The 24,427-nt window shown below is 45.2% G+C and overlaps 1 protein-coding gene across 1 annotated transcript; it reads left to right on the forward strand.

Annotated features, from left to right (window-relative positions):
• The first annotated feature begins 1,925 nt into the window (after positions 1 to 1,925).
• Positions 1,926 to 22,892, forward strand: LOC144119082 (uncharacterized). The gene is made up of 5 exons (XM_077651803.1): positions 1,926 to 2,104; positions 8,120 to 8,222; positions 9,535 to 9,713; positions 12,469 to 12,622; positions 22,824 to 22,892. The coding sequence occupies exons 1-4, from the start codon at positions 1,943 to 1,945 to the stop codon at positions 12,592 to 12,594; spliced, it is 570 nt and encodes a 189-aa protein (XP_077507929.1). The 5' UTR covers positions 1,926 to 1,942; the 3' UTR covers positions 12,595 to 12,622; positions 22,824 to 22,892.
• Positions 22,893 to 24,427: the final 1,535 nt, after the last annotated feature.

Genomic DNA, 24,427 nt, shown 5'->3' on the forward strand with positions numbered 1-24,427 from the left:
TGCGTTCTTTCATGGCTCCGCGGCAAATTTTGGACAATGGTTGAGGAGGTGCTGCAGATCTGCTAGCAACTGCACATCATCAACAGTGTGCACTGCATTCTTGGAAGGCGTTGCCTTTGATGGAAGGCCTTGCCGCAACTTTCGTATTATCTTTTATCACAAGAGCTCGGTGGCTCTGTCGATGGAGCGGGATAATTCTTGCCAGCGCCACTTACAGCTGTGAGAGCAGTTGAGAAGTAGGCGAAGGTGATCCTTGTACTGCCGTGATTGCTGTCGCCACTCGGGTCGCAGGAGCTTGCAGAAACGGGTGGCCCCGACCTACAGACGGAACTAATCCCCACAGAACATAAGGACATGGGAAAGTAGCAGCTTGCGACGACTGCTATACGTTCTGGATCTGCGCAGCCCAACCGCTATGTGGGGAACAAGATGCCGCGGATGACAAGGAAAAGGAGGGCCAGCAGAACTAGAAATGAACTTACTTAATACATAGTACCTGCCTTGTTGGTTCATCATACTCAGGACGACAGCGCAGTAGCAACACGGACAAGAAAGACGGACGCTAACACAGGCGCTGTTCTTTTTGGTTCTCGTTTTCCTCTTTTGGTTTTCTGGATCAAGCAGAGCTCTTTCGATGCTCTCTTGATCGCTTTTAGAGTAATGTGTTCTTTTGTTTACCAGTGATGTTCTCATAAGGAAGGTACTGAAAGATAGAACATGTATAAGGTTTCTGCTGCATGGAGCGTAAGCCGAAATAAAACGGCCTTCTCGTAAAGACAAATGCATGTTAAAATCTGCGAACCGCAATTGCCGCATCAACGTTTTCCTAGAGTAAATGGCTGGCGAGGGTAGCGGTAATATACTAAGAAGAAAATGCACGTTGTGAAAGCCGCACTTGCTGCATGCATTTTCGCCAATTGTTGACCATTTAGACTGTCCGTAAGACCAGATGCACCATGCATTCAAAAAAGGATTCGTGAAGCGGTGGTACGAGAAGCAGAAATGAGCGGATAAAAATGCACTTAGCTTCCCGATTGCAGTCCACTTGTTATTGAAATCTCTAGATATTGCACCTTCACTTGATCAACAAGAGAGCAGCAACTCAGAGTTCTGCAATAGAGTTCAGATCTGGGCCAGTTGGTACAGACGACGCAAAAGAGGAGAAATGCCCACAACTGCAACTGAACTGTTCAAGATAATGAATTTTTATGGCGCAAAGGACGCTTTGGCCAAAGAGCGCCATGGCACAAGGTAGCTTTTATGGCATAAGGTGGGGTGAAAGACGCAATTTCCAAGCATTTCACCCTAAATAAGCCGAGCACCAAGTAGGGGACACCTTTTACCCATTACATCACCGGTGGGTACCCGGCGGCGCTGGGGATCGAACCCCGCACCTCCTGCATGCGAGGCGAATGCTCAAGCCACTAGGCCACCGCTGCGGTACGACTGAACTAGCAAGTGTGCTTTATTGAACGAGGCACCCTCCAAGTACGGCTCACAGAACGTGCGCAGCAAATCGAATTTCTTCACCGGACAATGACATCAAATAGATAAAGAGCAGAACTATCACCCGTGCGATATCTTTGAGACAACTGAGACTAATAACGATCCATTTCTACGTCAATTTCTAAAAGAAACCCCGAAGATTAATTTAACCCTGCATTCAGCATGGTGGGTCGTCATCACGCAGCGAATGGAGGTATCACTTCGTATACGAAGCTTAAACCAGTCAGCACGGAAAATGAAAACGTCGAAGTGAGAGCAAGAATTCAGTTCGAGGCACACACAGGTGAAATATAACTAAAAGCGAAGAGGAGAACCAGATGTTGTTGCCTTCTTTTAATACGCGCGCTAAACCTATGCAATGCGGGTTTCATGTGCATTCCATGGTGAAAACAGTGACTCTAACCGCAGTGCTGCAAGCAGCAGCGATGGCCGTCCAATGTCCGTTGGTCTCCTGGAAGAGGACGCCCGAGTGCTCAGCGTCGTTGGGGACGAGGTATCGCTCGAAGTGTTCCAGGGTCACGTGGTCCAGAAGCGACGCGAACACGTCCACTCTGGCTGCAGCTCACCGGCACTCACACCTGCCTCCCCCACGAATGCTGTAAGGCTTGCTTAATGCATGACTGCTACGCGATATGCTTTTCTTTCGATAAACGGTGGACTTGCTTGACACTTTCATCAGTGATGGCATCTTGAGGAACATAATCTCTCTCTCTCTCTCTTAGTCCTTAGAAACCTGCACCTTGATGCTGCCCTAAAGTAAACCTCAATGCGTTATTAAGCCCTGCATTCTAGAGGGAAATAACTGAATGCTCTGAAGCCGTATTTCTGCATTTTTCCTGTCTGTTATATGCTCCAGTTCAGACCTAGGCATCAAATGCATTAGTGTTTTGCATTTCGGCACTGCTATATTTTGCTACCTGGTTTCATACTCATTTCCTTTCATTCACGTGAACCTAATCTCAGAGTTCGCGAAGAAACTGAGCGGAAGCACAAAATGCGTGATATACGTTTTATCACAGAATGATGCAAGCACGTCGCCCTGTGACACCATGCAGTTGCTAGTAAAAGCCGCAGTGGCTGATCGGTTATGGTGCTCGGCTGCTGACGCGAAAAAGGAGGGTTCGATTCCGGCCGCGGTGGTCGCAATCTGATGGATGCGAAATGCTAGAGGCCCACGTGCTGTGCGATGTCAGTGAATGTTAAGGAATCGCAGGTAGTCAAAATTATCCGGAGCCCTCCACTACGAACCTTCATATCCTCAATCGCTTAAGCGCTATAACGTTGTGCTGTAACGGGTATGTTATAGCACAAGTGCGGTACTGGGATCTTAAACAGGGGATATCAATCCATTTTAATGCAAAAGCATTATAGGGCTTATCAGCTACGAAACCTGAAGTTGTCAGGCGTTCACCAGCAGCGGTGGTCCCAAAAATCCCAGATGACGTCAACGCGGTATCAATTAGAAATAAAATTTTTTCTGAAAGCATGGCGAATTGAACCCAGGTTATTCAACTTGCGAGGCGAGCACACAAGCCATACAAAGATCACAAATCCGCGTTTGTTCTTGGCGAACAAATGTTAGCCTAGTATATGCGTTGCCTTACGACTGCATGCTGGTGAGCAGGTGTCGTTAGAAAGAATGAGAAAAAATGTAAACAAGTATTAACGAAATGAAAAATTGACTACTTTCGCAACCAAACCACGGAAGCCGTCTTAACTGCCCTTCATAATTGTCTTTGTAAGTTTGTCCCTCTTGATCCTCGTTCCCAGCAAAAGACGCCTATCTTCCGGTCAGATTTGCATCAAAACGTGTAACATTTTCACTAACTTGGAAAAACTTGTAATGTTCATAATGAAAAGAAGTTCTATATTACCGGCTGGATGTTGGTGATGGCGTGTTCTGGCCTCAGAAATCCGAGAAGGAAAAGTACCGACGTCATGGATAGAGTATTACAACAAACGGCGTGCGGTGACGATAGCTCTACCTTTTCATTGGTCTTTTCTAGCTTGGAACCGCTGAGTTGAGAGAAAGTTGCCTCCTTTTCTGACAAAGCGGTATTCAGTCAATATAGGCCAACCTAAATATCTCCTCAATGCAACGTGAAGACCCAATCGCACCGCATAACAGCGACCATTATGACCCCGCAGCGCTCAAGAAGCGACAAAATCAAAGTAAATACTATTAATGGGCGCCTACGACGCAAGTCAAGCATGAGATTTTCATTCTGGAAAACGTAATGTAAGGGACATTATGATGCCTGAAGGTCCCATGAGATCAACGAAACCGTAATATTTAAAAGTTAATTATCTTCAGAAATGCTCGTTTCAAGCTGATTGTGTTCCAACGCCGCGGCGATATTCGGCAGTAGAAAGGAGCTGGCATAGAGATTGGGAGTTGCGTTTCCAATTGGTTTGGTGTCCTGTTTGAGCCTACCTAATTCCTTCGCACTAAACGAAATAGATAGAAAATATAAGTCTTTGAGTGTCGTTATATTTTGGTACGCCCAGAAAATCTGAAAAGGAGCAGTGAAAGCCAAGTAAACCTAATCAGAATAACGTGGGGTATACACTTCCAGATTCGATTGAACGCTTAGTGGAGGGGAAATCTGTGCAAATAACACCAAGAAGAAAGCGAAAAAAAAGAAAAGCGTCGATATTGGGAGTTTCCAAGCAGGTCCACTTGTTCGACATACCTTGCCCAGAAGCGTGAAGAAAAACGCCGGACAGGAGAAAGGAGGCGAAGCTGGGAGGGGGGACCGGCATTAGCTTTTCAGTCATATACCAAAAATAGCGAGTTGACGGGCTAGATGTTTCTGCAAGGTGAAAATATAGCGCAAGGCATAACGATACAGGACGGAAACAGTGAAAGACACAGCAAAGCCCGTGAGTGTCTCTCACTGTTTCCGTCTTTTCGTCGTCGTGCCTTGCGCTGTGTTTTCAGCTATTAACAAAGAAACATTGGGGAGCTTCCCTTGTTGAGTTCGTCACCCCTTCCCTGTGCACGGCGTATACAAGCAGTGACGACACCGTCAAAATACGTGGCGGTGGAATGCCCCGGCAAGGCAAATATTGCATGCAAGCTTCCGCTGCATTTGTGCAAGGCGCGGTTCTGATCGGTAGCACCGAATCTCAGCATTGTTGAGTGAACTGGGCGAGTGAAATGCGCTTTTATCTGATATTGTTATTTTGATTTTTGTATTGGTAATAACTTTTATTTGCCTGCTCTGATTTCAGTATATGCGTTTAGCCCTGTTCGTGCGAACTCACAAAAAGTCTAATTAATTAGATTAATGGGAACAGAGGAATACATTGCGATGCCTCTTTAAGCACGGGGCATAGCCTTAGTGGTTTGAGGTGCGCGACAAATTTGCAGCATGAGTTTAGATACCTGCTTTCATCGTTAAAATAAGTGAAGTATAGTACAGGTCGAGTACGCTTTCTAATTGTAGCAACCTGCCTTCAGAAGCTGGGACAGCCGCTGTCATAACATCGATAACTTTCTGACCCCAAAATATGTGCATTTCTTTCCAGCGAACTTTGTGCACAGCCAGAAGTAACTAGACAACGCAGCGTGTGTAACTAGGGCAGTTTCATTGTTCCGTTTATTTGTTAAGAAAACAAAGTGCTTCCATCGCAGCAGCGCACACAAATGGGCTTTATCAAGTTCTACGATAAAGTTATTAAAAGAAGCTTGCCAGTGCCTATTCTTTGCTCGTAAACTGCAGTCAGCAATGACAACCTTCCATTTGTACTCGTGCATCCAAGCCTAGAGCGATCTCAGCGGATCTGCTACTAGGCTCACGTTCATAGTATTGCAGCGCAACGGCACATAGCCAAAGAAAAGAAGATGGAAAAGAAGAAGGACGAATACAGCGCTGACTGACAACTTTTTTATCAGAGACGCACACACAGCTTAAATACTCTTAGACCAGCGTAAGCGCACACCGTAAAAGAAGCAAAAAGGAAAGAATAGGAAAACAGAATCTCATCACATCCTTATCACAAAAACTTTGAAAGGGACGCCTTTTCTGCATTATACAAAAAGACTGAGGTATCGCTGACACATCCTGACCCAGCTTTTTTAATATAGGAGGCCTCTCTCGTTTCACGGGTGTTTTTAGTTTCCTTCTGCTCATAATCCTTACTCCCAAAAACATCGGTGTGCAATCCTTGCAAGTTGCGCAGTGCTCGACCAGGTTAGCACCTTCCCTATTCCTTAGGTCTCTTGCGTGTTCCCTAAGGCGATCGTTGACGCAGCGCCCCGTTTTCCCTATGTGCGACCTGCCACACGTCAAGGGGATTTCGTGCACAACGCCTGTGGCGAATTCCGCAAAGCTGTTCCCGTGCCTCTTATTATACCCAGGTTTTTGGTTTTCACCTGTGATACATCGGGCCAACTGGCCAAGCTTCCGAGGGGCTGAAAAGACCAACGGCACATTGTGCCGGTTTGCCACCTTTTTGAGGCCATGGTATAATTTGTGCACGTAGGGCATCACTTCAGGCTTTACTTTAGCCTGAGGAGGGGTTATTGCCTCCTTCCGAGTTCCGGGCTTCAAATTCTTCAATAGCGCTTCTGCAACAGCGACAACAACCGAGTCAGGGAAACCGGCTGCCTGAAGCCTAGCCAATTGATTCTCAAAACTATCTTGCATATCATGCACACAAGATTTTCAGAGTGCAGTCTCTAAGCAGTGTTTTGCGATCTTTCTCTTCACAATTTTTGAGTGGGATGAATTATAAGGCAATGGCTCTTTTTGTGCTCTGGGCAAGTAAGACCAACACACGTGCTTATTCATGAACCTGATGAACATTCAAGAACTCCAGGCTGTCTTCAACCGGGAGCTCATACGTGAAAGTGAGCCCCCTTCCATGCTTTTTGAAAAGATGAAGTACACTCATAAGTGTGCCCTCATTGGGAATGGCACAATGTTTGTCAAAAACAATTAAAAAGTCATTTACGTAAAGAAACACTTTTCGAACACAGTCAATCTATATTGCTTGAAATGATCGCTCAAATGGCGATCAATGGATGCTAAAAAGATATCACATAAAACCGGGGCGACACAAGACCCAATGCATATCCCCTTCTTTTGCAGATAAAAGTCCTTGTCAAAGTCGATAAACGTACTACACAAATAAAGTTATAAAAGCGCTAAAAAGCTTTCTACGGTCATCCCCGACGTATTTTGAAACTGAGCGGGTCCGTTATCGTCAATAGATCCGTTATCGTCAAAGGACATACATTGGCGATGTCGCGGTCTCTAGTGAGATAAGCCAATGAGCTCCAGCGCTGGGCTGAAGAAGCGTTTATGCAACTAGTAATGGCAACTGTGACTGCATAACGTGCCATCCTTCCCTTAAAGCAAGATTACTATCAAATAAAGCAAGAAGTGATAGCTTACAAAAAAGTGAAACAGTGCTTCGCCACTTGGCATTGCTATGACGACAGCGTACATAGCATATGCTTAGGCTTAACTGCTTGAAAATGTTCCGATTATATAAAAAAAAACGAAAACTCTCAATTATGCCTGGACATATGGGTCAGAGTCTGATAAAAAAGGCAATCGTCACTTCTGAGGAGCTATTGGGCCAAGGATTGCAACGGCGAAGTTGTATTTGGTCCGAAATAAGCTCGCAAGGTTCCGGCAGATTGTAAATACAAGCAGCAACGTATCGTAACTGCATGCATTCTTTCATTTCCATCACATGTATTCGCTCAAGACCCGGTCAGATACGCAGTGTTCTGCGCATGTACATTCGTTTGCGCAGCCTTACTGCAAAGCCTAAGTAAAGTTGTCTAGTGCTATAAAACGGGGCGTGCTCTCGTTGATATAGAGCTGTATTCGGCGCACACATAAGAACACACTGTATCTTTCGTTTTACAAGTGAACACTCGTTATGCTCATCGAAAGTTTAACACAGATTCCAGGGCTGCACTTGTTTTGATGGCGCCCCAGATGAGTTCATTGGTAGCAAAAGAAAAAAAAAACGATCGAACCAAATAAGACGGAGTCTAGCGAAAAGGGCTGAAATGCAGTTGAAAAGAAAGCAGCGCGCTCTGGCAAGAAAATTGTGGCTTTAACGTTAAGGGACAAGAAGAGAGCAGACTTGGCCAGGGAACAAAGAGGAGTTTATGACATCCTAGCTGAGATCAAGAAGACGGCCATGCGCAGGGAACGAAGTACGAAGAGAAGCCAGCTGATGGGCTTTAAGGCTAGCTGAGTGGATTCCAGAAAGGAAACTAACAAGGGGCAGCAGAATGAATTTGAGTAGATTAGATTGCGAAATATTTTTGGATGAGTTGGTCGCATCTAACGCAGAACAGGTTTAAGGAGAAGTCATTGCGATAAGCCTTTGTCCTTCAGTGGGCGTAGGTAGGCTAATAATGAGCTTGACAGCGCGATACGCGATCAGCCTCAGAACATTTACAAAACAACGCTCCATGCGATGGTAATTCGTGGCAAGCGCTAAATTCATTCGCAGTATGCTTTACAGAACACAAACACCCCGTGAATATTTAACATATAAGAATAGGTCCAAGTGTGGCAGATCAGGATGTGGTTCAGTGCGTTGCCTTGGGACAAATAGGACTCAGATGCATGCGCATTTGCAGCCTACTGACAAGTCACCACTGCAGCACCGAGATTCGGACGCGGTTCTACAGCAATGCGGCAGCCCTTCGGCAGAAAAAGCGCCATCTTCGACTTCGGCATCCGGTTTGTGCAGACGTTTTTTTCACTGGGTTCATGAAGTGCTTTGTTTTGCACCGATGAAGGCCGCATTTTAAGTCTTGTGTATGCGTGTTCGCGATAGAAATGTTAACGACCGCGCTTCTAAATAGAAAAATCTCACCGAAATGAAACGCTGCACGACCCCTCAATGCCGGAATGCTTTCCTGCCAGCATAGCAGTTTTGTAATTAAACGCTCTACACAAAAGCCGACTGCGTGTGGAACAGTGGGCAGGCGGTGTGCACATGTCACCCGGTAGAACCCTGCCTTCGTCCCTGAACAGCTTGAACCCTGAACGTGGGGCAAGCGTGACGTAGAAATAAGGAAAACGTTTCGTTTTGTGGCACGGAGGTGATGCATGGAGTGTCGTGAAAAATATGGAAAAGGAAGGGACTATTATCTACACTGCAAAGTAGAAACTGAAAATATTTGCACTTGCAATGAAACTGGGTTTGTACAAACAACATGTAGCAATCGTTCTGCTTGGATCTTGTACGTAGGTTTTAGATCAAGATCATGTTTAAATGCCGCGATTAAAAAGCATGAAAAGAAGCCGACAAGCACCACTCGCGATAGACACCACTGGCGTTGAAACTGACGGGGCTGATCTTTATGCGCGAAATGCAAAAAACAAACAAAAAGATTGAGGCCTTGCTTTCCCGATGTTTAATTAAGGAAATAAAACAATTTTCATAAAGTTTGTATAATTTTGAGTGTCATTTCTATTCGTTGGGGGTCATATTTCTCTTCGCTGACTTGTATGAGGGGGTGGCTCGTGGTCATATTTTCTCGGGTTGTTAAATGATACAAGCTAAATCACTCGACCAGCATTATTTTTGTTTACAAGTGCGTTTGTGACCAATTGAAATGCGTCTAAACCACCCTCCAAGGCCTCCTTCCCCCGTCCAGTGCATACAGTTACAGTTGCAGAAACACTCGTACCATAGGAAAACGGGTAGCAAATCTTCCACATGGGTATTGTTTGTTCTGTTTATTTCATCTGAAAAGAGTTCGATATTCGATATTTTTTATTGTGCTACTACATTGTGTTTTAAAATTACCGGCTTTTTTATTCCAATGTAATGAAGAATATACGATTTTAAAGCTAACCTGACACATCCTTACTCATGATGCTTGAAATAGCTTGTCTATGGTGCCACCCTCCATAACTTCATATATCTGAAATACTCGATTTATTTAAGAGTTTTTCTTCCCGACAGAAGAGAATAAAGATAATAAACTCATAAATGGACTCTTTCATGAAAGCATAACTTAACAGAATTAGGGCAATCTTGCAGATCGCCAGAAGCCTTACTCGTCAACACAGAAGAGTATAAGTTTGACCTCGTTAGGGCAGTCGTCGGACAGATCTTGCGAGCAGCTCGCTGACAACCAAGGAAGCACCGCGGATCTTAAAGGGGAGGAAGAGGTGTCTGATGACCAGTTCCGCTCCCAGGTGCTCCGACATCTTCAGCAGGTAAGCACCGCGCGAAAATACGTTCAGCATCTATCAGGCTAATTTCACGCTATAAACGCACTACGTACTAGAGTTCAAGCTCGGTATTCCTCGATTTTGTCCAGAAAATTTATGGTTTTCTATTGCACTGCCAGAAGTAACTTGAATGCCATCATCGCCAATTACTGCTGTCCCGTAATGCCACTGCATTGCACATATTGTTTCGACTGCTTTAGAGGTACACGCAGTGTTTTGTGCTCTTTTCCTAAAGTGCATCCTGAGAGCTGCAGAAAAAAGTTGCTTCCGTCCTGATTAAATGAAGATTGGAGTTCTGTGTCAGTACACGCTTCCGGTCTTGTCCTGTGGGGTTTAGTAACACGACAGAATGCAGGCGCCGTGTTCTCGCGTTCGCACAGTACATCTGGTCACTTCTTAATGCATTACTTGTCCCATTACGAGAAAAGACGGCGGCGTGTGTGCGTGTACTCGCAGATCGCAGAGAAAGTCCCAGCGGTGGCAAAGGAACCAGGGCGACGTCATGAGGTGGCCGCATGACGCACACAGCAAGCCCAGCACCGCCACTTCAGACACCCTTACACATGTGGTTTGTCTATTTAAACCCGCCACCGGCTGACCTCACTTTGGCGCCACTTTTCCCGACATTAGTACCGAAACTGGGACGTAACCGTTCGTCATAAAGCGTTCCGGGTGGTGTCGTAATATTTCTCGTTGCATACAGCTTCCATGTGCTTCTCAATTTGGAGGCTAGCTTGCTGCAGGGATTCAAACCGACGACATATGTAACTTAGATTGCATGCCTTCACAGAGTTTGTTATCAAAATAGTGGTGCAACTATTCGTCGTTCAGCGTTCCGCCGGGCGGTGTCGTATACGCGCTCTCACGTGTGCGTGCGTGTGAGCGTGCGTGTGTGTGCGTGCGTTGTGCGTGACAGTACGCAAGCACATATTGATGGTGATAGATTTTTATGGCGCAAGAGTATCTACGGACAAAGAGGGCCATGGCACAAGGTATTTTTCTTCTACTCTAGGTGGCGTGAAAGACCCATTTCTCAAGCATTTGTCCCTAAAGAAGCAGAGCACCAGGCCATGGGAAAGATTGTACCAATATTATATCACCGATGGGGGTGGGCACCCGGCGACATTGGGGATCGAACCCCACACCTCCCGCATGCGAGGCGGAAGCTCAAAGCACTAGGCTACCGCTCCGGTGTGGCTAGGATTTCGAGCAGCGCCGCCATCGTTTTGTGAAGTGGCGTGGCATTATGGGGCAACGATCACCGGCGGCGATGGGATTCAACTTCAAAAATTTTCTCGCCTAAAATAAACATTGCCAATTTAAAAATCGCTAAGCGTAACTGTTATCACATTTGCTATGTAAGCAGCCATATTTTCTATAGTTACTTGCAACAGCATAGTGTGAAATTTAATACTGAATATGCGTCAAATCATTTTTTGAAGGTTCAGAATTTTTGCTAATTTATTCTTTTTTCTCCGAGTTCTAACATTTTCCGAGTAGTATGTGTGTGCCACGCAGCCGATTAAGGTAGTAAGTTGCTGAAGAACGTTGCGTTGATTTTCGGAAAAAAAGCCCTAGAAATAGCATGTTGGGTAAGTAAAGAAAGAAAATTGTGTGAAAGGCTTCCTGGTGGCAGTTTATTCTTGACTAATTCTCAAGAAAAACGCTTTCGCTTAATTGAGGAATGATTTTGAGCGTTGTGAATGGAGTGAAACTTTTGTAATATTTTTACGAGACTTTCTTTGGCACTCACTCAATTCATTTTGTATTGATTGGAAATAGATATTGTTGTCCTGAACTGAAATGATGGCCTGTTTTCGCAAGGTGGTTTTATATGAGGGGAAAGATGTTGATGACGTAATGTTATTCTCTGGAAACTTCGAAGGGCTGTCACATAACCAGAATTCTTTGCCCCTAATATTGGGGTGAGAATACGTTCCACCTAGATATACAGAATCATAAATATCCTGGAAGAAATCGGTGAGGGCCGAGTGCGAAATCTGGTGCGTTTGCTTGGAATGACCTATATGTGATTTTTTTACGCGAGAAATGGTAGGCTGACGTACGGAAATAGGGAAGGCCTAAAGGGCGGAAGTATATTTTTCGATCGATGGACTCTTTGATGCTGGGATAAGAAAGCGAGCTTTCAGCAAAGCAGTACATGTTTGTATCTGAACTTCTTCGATTTTAGTCAAATAGCTGCGGAACTGTGGACGTTAATTTCTGCTGTTATTAGCACGCCTACACTTGGTGCACACTAAATGGTAAGGAGATTCCGAAAGAATTCTTTAATTTCCTCGTTTTTATGCTTCGTGCAGTAATGGAGAATACACGGGAGTGATACACATTTTTAAAACGGTACCTAGATGCTTTTACCATATGAGTTATTCAACGCCATTTCGAGTTCGCTTATTTCAGCGAAAGCAGAGAAGGCTGTCTTTAGTTGCTGTGAAATGAAAGCTCAAGCGCTTTTCGTAGCTCAATCAAGAGTAAAACGAAGTTAAGATGTCCGTATTGAAAAGGCTTCAGAAATACAGTTGGGCAAGTTGTTTCAGTATTTTCGAAGAAAGCGCGCCAAAATTGTATTGCAGAGATTGGCGCACAGAACATCGCACTAACGAGAAACTGTTTCTTTCGTGCGCTTAATTCGTTGTGGTCGGCCAGCCATAAACACGCGTAAAGCTGTATTGTCTTAGAGTGGCTTCCCCACTTTATTTATTTTCCTTTTATGCTTTGACAGGTGGAGGCCACAGCTCAGCGACTGCAGGCTGTGTCCGACCGTCAGGCGCAAGTTGTGAATGGGCTGACAACTACGCTGCAGCGTGTTTTACGCCTTCTGGCGGACAGACTTCGTCCGCTGTCGTAAAGACTGATGCATTGACGACAAGGGAAAGGTGAGGATTGGGCTGCAGTCCACGGGACATCATCGACCAACCAAAGCGGAGGCAAAGAGACGTCGTGTTTGCTATGTGCATGTTTTTAAAACTCATATCTGCCAGGTGAATCTGCGGAAAATTTTGTGTTAGATGTGCTTGATCTCCTTTTTGGTTAAAGAATGCCGTTAAAAGCACCGAATATGTAGCGTACACTTTTCCTGCTTCTTAGCCGGGGCATAATTCTCTTAGCGAGAGTAAACTTACTGCCTGATGTGACCAGGCAGGCGTGTCAAAACGCATGTGAGAAGATTAGTACAGTCGTCCATACACTATTCTAGAGCGCTCAAACGGTGCACCCGGAAGTGCACTTCCCTCATTACGAGTGACATAGTACTGAAAAGGAGACCTTATTGTGCATGCTCATTGCCATGAATCGTGTTTAACTGTCCATGCAAGACTTTAAAAGCGGTACCGGGAACAGTAGGCAGCGGCAATCGCGACAAATTCACGAGCGCTCTAGACAAGTTAGTGGAGGACTGTGCAGACGTCCGCACACCTGTCTAGAGCGTTCAAACGGGGCGCTCGGTTTTGCGTCTGCAGCGTTCCTCGTTACCTCCGGGGCTGGAAGTAGTGGTCTTATAGACCAGAAGTAAGAGCCGATCTATCCGATTGTTCATGAATGATGCGCCGGTTTTTCTTGAGACCCGGGCCGCTCTTAAGTTCATTGTGGAAAATTCACGCGCTTGCAAACAATGATACAAAGGCGGGGGGGGGGGGGGGCACAGAGCTTCCTTACTGTACTGGAAATAATTTCAACCGGGCAGAAAATAGAGCAAAATGCTAAACGTTCATTGTGAAAAATTAAAGCGGTAGCAAACAGAGGCACAAAGGGAGGACACAGCGCTCTCACTTCATTCGAATTTAATTGCAACAGGGCGCTTGCGTCGTTGCATGCTTGCGCTTGAATTTTGCACAGTGAACGTTAACCAACTTCCTCAGTTTTCAATTTGCTCGTAAATGACACAGGATACTATCCGGCGCGCTGCTCGAGCGCCGTAGACAAATATTCTCACGTATTAAAGCGAGAGCATTGCTTGCCTAGCAGGAGCGAGAAAACTCGGCTCCGAGATACATAGCGTAAAATTCACGGGACGCCACGTGACGTGGCGCCGCTGCCATAGCAACGCATCACGTGACTTCGCCATTGCGGCGCCAGGGCTCCATAGTCGCGGAGCGGTTGTTGCCTGACGACGGGACGTAGCCGAGACTCAGCTGGGCAAAAAAAAATTTAACTGCGGTTTAACTTCTGCTGAACCTGGTTAGAGAGTGAATGCTGAGGTGTATCGGGAAAGTAGAGAGTAAGAGGGACAACTTTATGGCCACAGGTGTCGGGAATTAGGGCAGGTGGGTTCTATGTGGTCCCGAGGTGGGGGCCACGTCCCGGTTCAAATAAAATAAGTGCAAGTTGAGTGGTATTGTCTGGCTGAGTGAGGGTCCCAGCTTTCCGCAGAGGTAGCTGTCAGGAGGGCCTGTGTTGACAGGGTTATTTTGGCATCCCCAGAGAACGTGAGCTGAGTAGCGGGTTGTCCGTGGTTGCAATTTGGGCATGTGGGGTCACGTTCCCCGTCGGTGATTAATGACAACTTAGAGTGGACGCCGCTTGGCATCTGTAACGTTGATTGCGTTACGCACACTGGATAGGCAGGGCGCACCCTGTCACCCTGCAGGTTGCAGTTAAACTAAGGGTTGTTCGCGAAAGGTTGGTCACCTAGTGAATGCTGCGGCCTATTGCTGCAGTGCCGCGTGCCTGCCACAACGTTGTCAGCGCTAATGCATGTAGGGCACATCTCGCTCTCTCACTACCTCTACTTACCGCAAAGCACGGCTCTGGCGTCCACTGACCCAGGCAGCCAGTTATGCGCCCTTCTTTTCCTCACGACAACCGGAGTCTAGAACGTTGTCAACGTCAGCTCCAATGAACACAATGAACGTCGACAGCTTTCGCTGTGTATATCCTGGGTTCACTGAGCAAATCAACAGCCAAATTTTTTACTTTTAATCTATCCGTTTTTGCTGCCACGACATTTTGAGGCGCTTCAAGAGGCAGTTGTAAAAACTGAAGTAGGTTGTTCCCAGCAGTCATACTAAGTCTGGAAGACTCGATACCTCGCTTATGGTCGCCGCCTGCCGGATTTTAAGCACCCGTACCTGGCCAGTAAGGAATTCCTAGTCGGATTTTAATGAGGAGTTTGTAGCATGACTATAACGCTGAGCCACTGTCGTTTCGACAAAAGGGGGAAAGAACGAAGGCGATACATTTACACTCGGTCATTTAAAGGTGGAAATCGGCACGTGTGTGTCATTTGTCCTCCTCTCACTCGAGCAGCCCATTGCAGCCGTAAGAAAACAACTGACCGCATTTTTGTGTCTGGTCAGATTCCAGCGATCAGGTGTGTTATGAAATTTGACAAGACACAAACCTGCTCCGCTTGGCTGCAATATAAGGCACTGCTGTACTTCAACGTGTGCCATATTTGCGCTAGTACTGCCACCTCACTGGTGACCATTTCGTCTTGGGCGAGCCCAGATGTCTTTAAAATCTATATATTACTGGGAATATCTGCGCAGATATTGCAAAATCTGAATAATATTTATTGTGTGGCAACACATTTATGGGCGTAGAACGGAATATAATCTGTTGCTCAACGCCTAGACTTATGTACGCTCATAAATAGGCACTTGCAATGGGATGGAATGTGTGTGGAACAGTAGTTTTTCACGCATAGAAATATCATGTTGCTATTGCTGCAGTTAATTTCAGGACCTCCAGAGTGCAGTGTTCGTTCAGAGGACAACTATAATTAACATGAAGAGATTTGCTTGTCATAACGCAATTATCGAATTTGGAGTACTTATAAGGCGATAACTGTCATACTGCCACTATCCTCTACCTACACACTATTGACTGCAATCATGAGCTACGGAAGGAAGCATAAAATTTTACTTCTTGAAATAATACATCACAGTGATGTTTTACTTGGTCGGTAGTGATACACGTTGTAGATTGCGCTTACAATTGTCGTCAATTTGCACCTACTGTTTTTTTCTATGATATGGGAAGTCACAGAGTGAAAAGGACAGCCCGAACACAAGAACCGGTCATACACACACCGATGAGTATGAACTCATGAGTTTATTCAAAAGGTCGTCAATTGATACAAACATTACTGGATTACAGACAGCAAACAACGATGGGGAGAAAATGCATGAAGGTGAGCAAGTGAGATGAAACCGTTAATTTACAGCCTTTTTTATAGGCATCCAATTTATATGTTTATTTATTTATTTATTTATTCCTACCTAAAAGGCGCCATTACAGGCTACGACATGAGGGGTTGGTTTGGAGTACGGCAATAATACAGGTTACAGGTGAGTTTACAGGAGATTTTCGATGGAGGTCTTGAATTTCTTGGATTTCATTTCTTGTTAAAGAAACTGAGCGATCACTGACGCATGGATCACGGTACTTTGCAATGAGGTGATTTTTTTTATATTCCTCGTTACCTGGGATTTTCCCGTAGCCCGAATCTGACAGTTACTGTAAATCGGCTGCAGTTTTATTTTTTGCTGCATACGAGACAATAGGCAGCCATGTTTGCAGATACGGGTATATTGTCTACATTCTTTCTGTACTCATGTAGACGCGAATGAACGCATCCGCACGTCTGCCCGACGTAAAAGCCATCACATGGGGGGGTCATAGAACAAATCAATTGATTGTCGCATGGGACAGATCGGTTTTGATGAATCATGTGAAGTGCCTACCGAGGGGCTTCCGGAGGCTGAAATGAGTTTTCGAGGTGCAGAGTGTTTATAATAAATATTGCAATAAATATTTAGTGATAGGGAATATATTTATATTGATTTTTATAAATGGCTTATAAATAGTTTAAATCTTTCGACTTCATATGACTTAATGACCTTCTTCATGATTTGGTTTTGTGATGCAGTGACTCCTGTGAAAATTGACGACCTTGTTATCTCATCATTTGAAAGTCAGGGCTATGTGTGTCCTGTTCTTGTGTTCTTGCTGTGACTACCCTTATCATGAACACCCACTTCGACCGAAGTTCTACTTTTCCTGTTGTAAGCTACTTGAAATCTTCGTTCTTCAGAATATCTCATTTATCTATGTGGAGCCTTTCTCAACTCATGAGTGTGCACAACATCTGTCCACAGGAAACGTGTACACGTGTCCGTTCCATCCGGCAATGAAACAAAATGGTCAAAAAAGAAGTGAAAATAATTAAAAAATAGAAATAAATATTAAAGTAGAAGTTAGTGGTTTAGAAGTTAAAAATATGGAATAAAGGGTAGAAATGAAAGAAACATTTAAAGATTAAAAAAATAAATCAGCAAAAATTTAAGAAGTTGAAAAAAGAAAATGAAAAATGGACGGCGAAAGAGAGGTTAGAGAAAGGCTTTCGCATATCTGCTCATAAGCAGACTACAGTAATGCAATATTGCCTTCGGGCGCTGCAGGTCTCTCTAATAAATAAATAAATTTGATAAATAAATAAATTAACTTTATTATTGTCGCAGAGAATTTATGCTCAACACATGCTATTTCACATGTTTTCATGCTCTTTTACACGCCTTCAAAAGGCACTATTCTTATTCACTTCGCGCGGTCGTGTCCCTCCATCGTTCTCACGCCACCACTGCGAACCTTAGGTTTGTAGCCATGATCTGTCGTAAGAAAACACACCGATCTTTATCCAGTGCAGCGATGGTCCGGTTGTCATATTCCCCCTGAAAGTGCGAGTATACAGACCCCCCCCCCCTCCACCCCCTGCGGCCAGGACACAGAGAGAAGTTCTGTGCGTGGCGCTGCTAAACCAATGTCAACATTTAAAACGACGCAGGCAGCGGCCGCGTCTTTGTAACTGCGGCAGCACATTTCTACCAGGTCGTCATTAAGGGACAACGCGAACGCAGGAGAAGAGAGGGATCTCTTCAGCTAACTCGCAGTACAGTGCAAGAAGATCAGAACATCATCGAGGATGCTGTGTGCGTGTGTTCTGTCCGGGAAACAAGTACTGGTTGAAAATAAAGCGTCGTTTGCACAGAAATACGAAACCGGCGCAAGCATATCGACGTAGGTCGCTTTGATCCCTCGCACTGCCACAAGCGGTCCATATTAAATTTCTAAATGCTCGAGGAGAAATAACCCTGTAATATATAAACGCATGAGGCGAACGCAGCTAGAAAGCAGGAAGACAGCTGAACAAGCTGAGTTTGGAGGCCTCCTGGTTTTTATAAGCGTGCGTGATATTCTGCGAGATGGCAGTGACAAGCTTCAGTATTTCTTTCTGCGGCCTCCATATGTCTTCGGTTTACGCGATAATGTGCACACCTCATTTGGTCGAAGAGCCGTCGACTAGGATTGACATGAAGGCCTCAGAAACATCACTGAAATATTCCCAGTGGGTTCGAATGAAAAAAAGACATTCGCCGGCATCGGGGTTCGAACCCAGGCCTTCTGCGTGCCAGACGGGCAAGCGACTCATGGTATTTGAAGTGCCTTTGGTGCAAGCCTGATAGAGGGGCACCAAGTGGACGCGTTGCGGTGCGCATGACACTGAAGTCTGTTGGCGGTGTGTACTGATGTTATGTTTTCTTTCGTCGCAGTCGAGTCAACTTTTTCTTGTTGCCTCTTTCGCATAGCATTATGTGATTTGCACTGCCTTCTTAGCGCCCTTATTAAGCTTGCTTTTGTCTCTCTGTTGCCCATTATTAACTGAACTCGAATTTTTTTCGCCCTTTTTCTTGACCGTTGCCTAGCATTATCTACGTGACACTGTTTTTTTGTATGTTTAATTGCTTTTTAAAATTATCACTCACATGTCTCTTATTTTCTGCTCTTATTTTACTCTGCACTGTTTGCTTTGTGACCCACTCCTGTATGGGCCTGTATAGGCTCATATTATCTATAAATAAATAATAATAATAAATATAGGTATATGCTAATTCTGAGTCGCAGCGATGGCGTAGAGGTAGAACATCCGCCTCGCGTGCAAGAGGACCGGGGTTCAAATCCTGGTGCCGCGCAATTCTCCACCGGGTTTAAAATAAAAAAAATCCGCGTGTCGATGGAATTGCATTACAAGGCCTGGAGTGCGGCCTGATCTCGGTAACCAGAACCGACGACGCACTCTCTCACCAGAGCAGGATTTGGCCACCCAGGTGTAGTACTTGGCCACAGCCTTCTATGATCAAACCAATTAGCCCTCGGCCCTCATTCCCCAGCGGCTGCAGAGCAACTGACCAAGGCGGCGGTCAGACATGTGACGCAGCGGAGGGTGCTAAGAATCTCTGGCTCCGGACAGGCCGCCATTGGAATCTGAACCTGGCAACGTTTAACGCCAGAACTTTAGCTAGTGAGGCTAGCCTAGCAGTCCTGTTTGAGGAACTATCGGGAATTAAAGAGGATGTGTTAGGGCTTAGCGAAGTTTTTAGGACAGGTGAGGCGTACACAGTCCTAAAGGACGGACACATACTGTGCTATCGCGGGTTAGAGGATAGACGAGAACTAGGTGTGGGATGCCTCATTAATAAGGATATAGCTGGCAACGTAGAGGAGCTCTACAGCATTAACGAGAGAGTAGCAGCTATAGTAATTAGGCTGAATAGGAGGTACAAGCTGAAAGTGGTGCAGGCTTACGCACCCACATCCAGCCATGATGACCAGACCGTTGAAAGTTTCTATGAGGACGTAGAATCGGCAATGAATAAAGTAAAATCGCAGTACACTGTACTGATGGGCGACCTCAATGCGAAGGTGGGCAAGAAGCAGGCTGACGACCACGCGGTAGGTGACTATGGGATAGGCTCTAGAAATGGCAGGGGAGAGCTATTAGTCGAATTTACGGATAAAAATAATTTACGGATCATGAATACCTTCTTCCGCAAACGAAAAAACAGGAAGTGGACCTGGAAGAGCCCCAATGGTGAGATTAAAAATGAAATCGACTTCATACTATGCGCTAAACCTGGCATCATTCAGGATGTGGCCGTCCTCGGAAAGGTGCGCTGTAGCGACCACAGAATGGTAAGGTCTAGAATTAGCTTAGACTTGAAGAGAGAACGGAAGAAGCTAGTGAAGAAGAAGACCATTAACGAGTTAGCCGTAAGAGGGAAAGCACAGGAGTTTAGGATAGCGCTGCAAAACAGATAATCGGCTTTAACTGAGGAAGATGATCTTGAAGTTCATTCAATGCACGATAATCTGACATCAATAATTACGGAGTGCGCAGTAGAAGTAGGCGGTAGAAAAGTTCGAAAGGATACCGGGAAGCTATCTCAGGACACGAAAGATCCGATTAAGAAGCGCCAGAACATGAGGGCATCTAACCCTACCGATAGAATAGAACTAACGGAGCTATCAAAGTTAATAAATAAGCGCAAGGTAGCCGACATAAGGAAGTTTAATATGGAGAGAATTGAGCATGCTATAAAGAATGGAGGTAGCCTAAAAACAGTGAAGAGGAAACTAGGCATAGGTAAAAACCAGATGTATGCATTAAGAGACAAGCAGGGCAATGTCATTAGCAATAAGGATAAGATAGTTAACGTAGCCGAAGAGTTCTACACAGACCTGTACAGTAGCCAATGTAATCAGAGCGTTAATGAGAAAGACAGCGGTGCACAGCAATGCGTAATCCCGCCAGTAACGAAAGATGAAGTAAAGAAAGCCTTAGAAGCAATGAAAAGGGGAAAAGCAGCGGGGGAGGATCAGGTAACAGCAGATCTGTTGAAGGATGGAGGGGACATCGTGCTAGAAAATCTAGCCACCCTGTATACGCAATGCCTTATGACCTCGACTGTACCAGAAGCTTGGAAGAATGCAAACATTATCTTAATTCATAAGAAGGGAGACGCCAAGGACTTGAAAAATTACAGGCCGATCAGCTTACTATCCGTTGCCAACAAAGTTTTCACTAAGTAATCGCTAATAGAGTCAGGGCAACGTTAGACTTAAATCAACCAAATGATCAGGCAGGCTTTCGTAAAGGATATTCCACAATATATCATATTCACACTATCAATCAGGTGATAGAGAAATGCGCAGAATATGACCAACCTCTATATATAGCTTTCATTGATTACGAGAAAGCATTCGACTCAGTGGAAACCTCAGCAGTCATACAGGCATTGCATAATCGGGGGGTAGAAGAGCCTTATGTCAAAATACTGGAAGATATATAAAGCAAATGCACAGCTCCTATAGTCCTCCATAAAGTCAGCAATAAAATTCCAATAAGGAAGGGCGTTGGGCAAGGAGACACGATCTGGCCATGCTGTTCACCGCCCGCAAGTTTACAGGAGGTATTTCGAGGCCTGAATTGGGAACAGTTGGGAATAAGAATAAATGGAGAATGCCTAAATAATCTGCGATTTGCTGATGACATTGCATTGCTGAGTCACTCAGGAGGTGAACTGCAAATCATGATCAATGAGTTAGACAGGCAGAGCAGATCGATGGGTCTAAAAATTAACATGCAGAAAACCAAGGTAATGTTGAGCAGCCTAGCAAAGGAACAACAGTTCACAATTGGCAGCAAGAGCCTAGAAATTGTGACGGAATACGTCTACTTAGGGCCGGTAGTGACAGCTGATCCGGATCATGAGAGGGAGATAACTAGAGGGATAAGAATGGGGTGGAGCGCATATGGCAAACTCTCGCAGATCATGAGTGGCAGTTTACCAATTTCCTTCAAGAGGAAACTGTACAACAGCATAATCTTACCGGTACTCACCTACGGGCAGAAATGTGGAGGCTAACGAAAAGAGTTCAGCTTAAGTTAAGGACAACGCAGCGAGCCATGGAAAGAAAAATGATAGGTGTGACGTTAAGAGATTGGAAGTGGGCAGAGTGTGTGAGGGAATAAACATGGGTAATGACATCCTAGTAGAAATCAAGAGAAAGAAATGGGCTTGGGCAGGGCATGTAATGCGAAGGCAAGATAACCGCTGGTTCTTAAGGGTAACGGAGTGGATTCCAAGAGAAAGTAAGCGGAGCAGGGGGCGGCAGAAGGTTAGGCGGGCGGATGAGATTAAGTTTGCAGGCAAAGGGTGGATGCAGCTGGCAAAGGATAGGGTTAATTGGAGAGACATGGAAGAGGCCTTTGCCCTGCAGTGGGTGTAGTAAGGCTGATGATGATGATGCTGATGATGAATTCTGAGTCAGAAATCAAACGGAAGGAAAAGGCGGTGCTATGGAGCATCATTGTACTGATACAAATGGCGTATATGTGTATGAGTAGTTTGAGGCGTAGCATGTTGGGCAATCTAACCTATACTATGATTTGTGATTGGTAATCCGTAACGTGATCGGTAATTGTGATCGTAATCGATGAACGCTATCGGTAATTTAATTGTGTATTGGTAATCAGTAGCAAATGAGAAAGAAAAGGAATAAAAAGAGAAAAAAAGAGGAAAAGGCGCTATAGCGTCTGCTCTTAAGGCGACGATTAAGCGTCCTCCTGATATTTAGGCCTAGGCAGAGCGGTAGAATGTTGCCAATGAAAACTTATGCTGCCTCTAAGGATATCCACCTCCTCCCTCTATCCCTCTATCACGCTTCGCGCTATATATGATTTTTTTTCTCGCTTCACAAGCTTGCGTTCTCTGCGTTGTTCAGCTTGCCGCCACTATTGTCACAGATAAATTTTTTTTGAAACTTATATATATACAATGAGTTTAAGTGGTTTCTTTGTATACTCGGCAACGCAAAAAGACAGACCTTCTGCAGCCCCGGAGGATCGGCAGGAACCACTTAACGTGGTCGATAGAACCCATGCGACTTCATTTAGCCGTTGGGGTAAATGTACCAAGCGGTATAGCTAAGAATGGCAAGCTAGGCGAGTTGGTTTGACATGTTAACGGTGGTGAGCAGCGCGAAGGATAGGGACAAGGAAGAGACAACAGGACAGGCACTGGCTCACCACTGAATTTATTTCGTGAAAAGAGATGGAAGAAACAAAACACATTTTCTTTCAAGCGTACCCAGGCGAAATACAATCATACACACAAGGCGAGTCAATGCCTGTCCTGTTGTGTCTCCCTTGTCCCTGTCCTTCGCGTTGTTCATCATCGTTAGCTGTATAGCTACTTCGGCGCACTTTCATACAGTGCTTGTTGTTTCTCCTCTTTGCAGCTTTGGCCAACAACTTTGCCTCAATGCCGAAGAAGCGGTAATGATAGCCACGCGTCGAGCCAAGTTCCCTCTTTTTGCTACGACTACTTAGATCACAGCAGTTGCGCAAAGTACAAAAAATAAATCTGCATTTTGATTTTGAGCGCAAATTATTCATGACTAAGTATGACCTAAAGTGCTGGAGCCGTCAGGGAATCCGATGCGACGGGAAAGCATTACGGAAACGATATATAATCTGAGTATGTGCATTTTTTAGTAAAAAAGAAGAAAAGGGTATAGGGTTTAGACTTTTAATATCATTTGTTTATCTCTTCCGTGTGACTTTGATGCCTACATGCTCTGCAAGCAGTGTGTGCATTAGACGAATGTTTCTGGAATTCTTGTCCCTGGGCAATACGTGGTACATGCACAGCAGATACAGAAGGCAACACAAAAAAGTCTGCAGGAAAAAACCGTAGAATGGCTCCTTTTGCAGGGAGAGCTACACGGGGCTACCAGTCGAGCATTTTGAAGTGAATGGGAGAGGAAAGTTGTGCGCATGCGCCGTTACCATGGCAACCGGAGAGGAGCAAGGTGCGGTGTGCGCTTCGCCGTCGCCGCGGCCGCACGCCAGCTCCAACATTAGAGCCGAGCGTGACGTCACGTGGATGAGCAGTTGTGCGTATGCGCCGATACCATGGTAACCAGAGAGACCCCACAGCTGCGCCGCGTTCTTCGTCGTCGCCTCGCCGCACGCCGCTCTATCACCCGAACCGCGCTTCGCATACGCAACATTGCATATAAAAGGCGTATACGCAGTCAACTTCGGTATCACAGCGTTTGACAAGCATGCAGAGAAGTAGAGTCCAGCCGGTTCAGAACGGCGGTATAGACAAGAGAATATTAACTCTTCTGATCCTGAGGTTTTCGCCTGGCAGTTGGCCTGAACCAAATAAGAATGCTGGAGTCGGTGTGTACATAGGGCAAAACGATTGTCTATAACAGGCTTTCGGCGTGTTTCGGACTGAACACGCGGTATCTAGCGGTAACATTTGTTTAAAAAATTGTCTGGATGTAAGCACGAGCAAGTAAACTAATAGAATTTATTCGTCATTTTTTACCTTCCTGGTAGGAGCAGCTTTGGGAGCTGCGGAATACGCAGTTTGGCCGTTCTAAGCTTGCGCTTTGCACTCTGTATAGACAAAATTGAGACCGCTGCATGATACTTGACAGATAATCGGGCAGTCTTCGTCTCTGTCAAGCAAAATGACTAAAAGATGTGTATACCCAATGTCTCTCCTTGCTAAACATACAGTGACCACAACAAGCTTAGCCAGGGAAACGCACTTCTCTCTACGTACATCCTGGCATGGCCGAGCTAGGGCACTGCCAACTTTTTATATTGGGAATGCTCACAGGATAGCCATTCCAGTTAAGTCATTATATTCATTTATTGATGAGAGAGAATCAGCTATATGTGCTGCATAGTGTATTACTCCAGTTAGTGTGGTTCACCAAAGGTTCTGCTATGGGCACCAAAGTTATACTAAACGGCTGTTGTGCACTCGGCTCCTGGGCCCTATCTTTAATGACGGTATCACCACAGTGAATAAATCAAAGAGCCC

The sequence above is a fragment of the Amblyomma americanum genome, chromosome 2, assembly GCF_052857255.1.
Source record: "Amblyomma americanum isolate KBUSLIRL-KWMA chromosome 2, ASM5285725v1, whole genome shotgun sequence".
Taxonomy (NCBI): Eukaryota; Metazoa; Arthropoda; class Arachnida; order Ixodida; family Ixodidae; genus Amblyomma; species Amblyomma americanum.

Bases quoted from the DNA above. Each gene is read 5' to 3' on its own strand.
- LOC144119082 (XM_077651803.1), top strand. From the start codon at position 1,943: ATGTCCGTTGGTCTCCTGGAAGAGGACGCCCGAGTGCTCAGCGTCGTT. The intron at 2,105-8,119 runs GTAAGGCTTGCT...GCGCATTTGCAG, and splicing joins CTGCCTCCCCCACGAATGCT to CCTACTGACAAGTCACCACT. The intron at 8,223-9,534 runs GTTTGTGCAGAC...GCAATCTTGCAG, and splicing joins ATCTTCGACTTCGGCATCCG to ATCGCCAGAAGCCTTACTCG.